General features: G+C 44.7%; 1 protein-coding gene across 1 annotated transcript; it reads left to right on the top strand.

Annotated features, from left to right (window-relative positions):
- The first annotated feature begins 1,702 nt into the window (after positions 1-1,702).
- LOC139753978 (ras-related and estrogen-regulated growth inhibitor-like protein) lies at positions 1,703-4,146 on the top strand. Its single transcript, XM_071670938.1, has 3 exons — positions 1,703-2,131; positions 2,318-2,496; positions 2,768-4,146. The coding sequence occupies exons 1-3, from the start codon at positions 1,999-2,001 to the stop codon at positions 3,152-3,154; spliced, it is 699 nt and encodes a 232-aa protein (XP_071527039.1). The 5' UTR covers positions 1,703-1,998; the 3' UTR covers positions 3,155-4,146.
- The last annotated feature ends 414 nt before the right edge of the window (positions 4,147-4,560 follow it).

Genomic DNA, 4,560 nt, shown 5'->3' with positions numbered 1-4,560 from the left:
GGAATTTCTATATCAGAATATGAAATCGTAATTTTTTTTTCATCTAGAATCATTTCGATAACAAGAGCGTCTGTCTGTACGTTCTCCGTGCACGACAGAAATAGGTTCCCTGATAATTCCAGTGACTTTATATAACATGCCTCTCTCTCCTATAATTGAAGGATCTATTCAGGAATTATTTTACGGACACAGAGTAACATCAATCAACTCCATCGCTGACTATTATCAATATACCTTCCCGCTTCTGTTCCTGTGCCAGCCTTTACTGTGTGAAAGAAACTGATTTTCTTTCGTGGTCTGATAGATGACATCACCTTTGTCTATCACTGTTGCCGAGACAAGTTTAGACAGTGACTGGCCTCATTAAATCCCCCTGCGTAACCTCTTTACTATTAAATAACTTAATAAAACAGAACCCACTGTACTTAGGATCTGCCTGAATATAGGCCGTGAATCTATATACAAATATGAGAGGCACATAAAGCTATGAGTCTGTCTGGCTAACAGAGCAGCGTATAACACACACACACACACACACACACACACAAAGTATGTCTAGTATGTTGCCCCGACTCACCATATGCTGTGTGTATGTTTCCACGAATCATGAATATATATATATATATATATATATATATATATATATATATATATATATATATATATATATATATATATTTCCATGCTTCACCAAATGTCGTGTTCTGTCACATTTACCTCGTCAGGAGGCGAGTACGATGCCAGTCCCGATCGGCGGCCGATGTTGTGCGTTGCCACAGTGAATCGCCATGTAAAAGTGTTGCCACAGCCCAATTAGATGATTTTCTGTTACTGTTCAACTTACCGCATCAGGTGATGAATTTCGTGATGTGTATCTGAGCAGACGGGGAAAGGACTGCCGTGTCTTCTTCAACCACATGTTTGATGCGTCTGTCATATTCACATCAGCAAGTGTTAAATGAACTGCCATGCTCCAGTCTGGGCGTCGAATGTAATCCCCAAACTCCCTTCAGCAAATGGCTGGTAGATAATGTACTGCTGTGCTCAAGTGCACCTCTGCTACTTCGTGTTGGCCGAGATGACAACCATCGTGTGTTCGCTCCCAGATTCACCTCACCAAGAGCATAACTCTATCACGCATACCAGGAGGCGATGTGGGAAGTGTTGTCACAATCACTGTTCCGGGGAGAAGTAATGCCATCAACACTGCCAAGGTTAACATAATTACCTGCACATGGCTAGCAATGTGGAGGTGACGAAGAGGGGCGAAGATGGGAAATGCCACAACTGACATCTGAGGACGGTCAGGGTATAGGAAGAAACAACACTAAAGCATCGTCAAGAGTGATGATGAAGGAGCCACTTGATAACGTGCGCATTATTCTCTCATGGCGGCAAGTTGAGGGTTAGGTGGAGCGGGACGGCGGGACACGCGTCTGTTGCAGGGCGCCCCCGTCGCCACTGCCACAACTGGTACAAACTGGTTTGAATACCAGCACACTCACCCCTGACCCTTACTTTAATTCTTCAAAAGTTCTCATGGAAAATGTCCTCACACATAAATGAATACTCAGGCTTGCTTGTGGCGGTGCGAGATTTCCAAGTGCGTCAACATAAGGATGATGAATGTTGCCTTGATGACGGACGGCTTGGCAACTCCCCGAGGCAAACTATAAAGCCTGGCGTCGCGCGTGATCACGCCACAACCCTCGAGGCAACGGCACGAGAGCAACATCCCTGGGGACGACGCTCTTTACTCCTCACGTCTCAATATTGGATATTCATCATCTACGGATACCCCCGTGGCGCTCTCTACGGCCCTCAACCTCAAGCTGATATCATTAGTGATATTTTGAAAGCAAATCAGGAAGATCCTAGTGACAATACCATTCGTGGAGTGAAAGTTGGAACATTTCGGTGCAGTATTGTGAGACAGAGCACAATACCGTGAACATTGCTGGATTAGTGTTAACTGCAAGTGGTCGCTTCAAGTGCAACATGAAGACTGAAGAGAAGAACAACAACGGTCCACTACGTGTGGCTGTCTTGGGTAGCGGCGACGTGGGCAAGTCAGCCCTCACGGTGCGCTACCTTACCAAGAGATTCATCGGCGAGTACAGATCAGACACAGGTAAGAGTTGTGGACTGAATTCATTTTAGAAGTTAGTCGTTTGTGCTTTCACATACTTAGTGTTGGGAATTACAGATGTCTTCATTGCACTTTGGCATATTGTATCAAAAGTAATGCTGTTTACAACTTTACTTGTATTGATATTCATGTACCTTTACTAATGTTGCTTTCTCGTGTTGTTTACAGATATGCTGTACAAGACTGTGCTGCAGGTGGACGGAGTGGCCCAGCCCGTGGAGATCATGGACACCTCAGCCAGTTGTGACGAGTCCTCCGACGCCCACCTCCAGTGGGCTGAGGCCTTCGTGGTCGTGTATGCAATTACCGACAAGGAATCCTACAGATGGGCCGCCAACACAGTGCAGGTAATTATCACACTCATGGTTACTGTGCTGTAAATCTAATGGTATCAGAGCCATTGTACTTCAATAATATGATGATCACACTACCGTCATCTACTGGTATCAGAGCCATTGTACTTAAACATAAACTGCTAAGTTCAACATTATCATTAACTGGCTTTCTCTTTTGATGGGCAAAAGTTGGGAGCAAACTTCTATTTGGCTAGTGTTTTACAATGATGTAGATTGATTACAATTGCAAGTTATTAAGTTTCCTTCTTCTTTGTTGCTTCAGGAGTTGTCAGAGCGGCGGGCGACAGCCAGTGTGTTGATGCTGGGCAACAAGAGTGATCTGGGTCACCTGCGGGAGGTGGAAGAGGTGGAAGCAAGAACTCTAGCCCTCACCCACTCGGCGCGGTTCTCTGAAGTGTCCACGGCCGAGAGCTGCGTTCCTGTCACAGACGCCCTCGACAGCTTCCTCAGAGGAGTGAAGTCCCATCGAGGTGGCAGCAACGGAAACAGCCTGAGCAGTGGGTCCCCCAAACAGCGCAAGCTCTCCGTCACCCGGATGCTTGGCTCCCTGATCAGTCGCCACTCCCCTTCCCCTCAGCCTATCACCGAACTCATCGTTCTCGACAAGGAAGAGCGTATCAAGCTGGTCAGATGTAGTCGGCAGATATGAGCGGGCATCAGGCAACAGCTGTCAGCTCGCGGTCTACAACACGAGCTCCTCTCAAGGATTCGACCCAAAGATACCTAGTGATATCCTCGTTCTGTCCCTTTGCTTTCTCCAAAGGGGAGAGGATGTTTAAACAGCCAAATATTTATTTCTAAATGTACTTCACTGAGTGTTGATTGTGATACTTCATTATTTATAATGTAACATAGTCTTCGCGATGTTCAGAGGCGAAACGATGGAGCTTTTCTCGCGGAGAGTAATCAGAACTACTGGGGTGCAAGATGGTAGAAGAATCAGCAAATGAAACTGCTTGACATGGTAGCATTGCAAGTTGTGATGGTATAACCAGTAATGAAGATGCTGCAAGCGCAACTGCTAGAGTCCCTGGACGGGGAAACTTCGACGTCCATATGGAGAGGTGTCGGATAAGCAAGAGGACAAGACCCTCAGTAAGCTGCTGATTACGAAGGCTGTGATACTTGATGTAACGAGTTAATCCTTTGTTGAGACCATGGTCGTCGCTCAAGCAAGGCAAATCATTAAGGTCTTCAGAACCATCGGGAAAACAAGTCACTTGTGGGGTCACAGAGCTTCAAGACTCGTAGAGACTTGGACGTCGGGGAGAACACAGAAACACAATAGGACCCAAAAACTCTTCAAGAAGAATGGATCTCAAAGAGGACTGAAGACATAGAAGATCTCGAGAGTGCTGGTAGCTTTTGTATTACAGGCCAATCAAGACGCATTGGTCTTCTAAGCTGGTGAGGACACATGGGTCTCCCAGTTGGGTGTAGACACATGGGTCTTAAATCTCCTGGATACGTATGGGGTTTCTTCAACAGTGGGAGCTCTCTGGAGCGTGAAGAACCCCTCCAACCCTCACCATCTGTTCTCTGTACCACACTTTCATCCTTAATCTGTGATATTAGTATTAGTAGCTGTTATATGTATTTTTTATAATTTATTTGGTCCAGTACAAACTGATATAACATAAACTATGGTTTTCCTCATCCCCCTATCTATATACCCATAATTATGCTTTTTGAATAAAATGAATATAGTCATACAAGAGAAAAGAAGTTGATTTAATATGGGTGTTGGTTATGCTCCCCATGAGATCATATAGATAAGGCCACCTGGCAACAGTTAATGATGATCGTACAGAAGGGTCAGGTTCACTGCATCATTATGAGACTTCAACATAGCAGCAGCTGAGAGTATTCAAGTCATAATACTATATGTGATAAAAATCAAGATTTATGTGATCTATTCTCCAGGCACAAATATCTGTGAATCCATTAATCGTAACATGATGAATACGAATGTAAATCTACGAAAAGTATGGTTTACGACAAGAATGTTAAAAAATGACCGAAATCTTCCGTCAAAAGTGAAATGATTGATAGCTC

The sequence above is a fragment of the Panulirus ornatus genome, chromosome 16 (assembly GCF_036320965.1).
Source record: "Panulirus ornatus isolate Po-2019 chromosome 16, ASM3632096v1, whole genome shotgun sequence".
Classification (NCBI taxonomy): Eukaryota; Metazoa; Arthropoda; class Malacostraca; order Decapoda; family Palinuridae; genus Panulirus; species Panulirus ornatus.
Note: the sequence above shows the minus strand (reverse complement) of the source record. Positions and strands in the feature narration are given on the sequence as shown.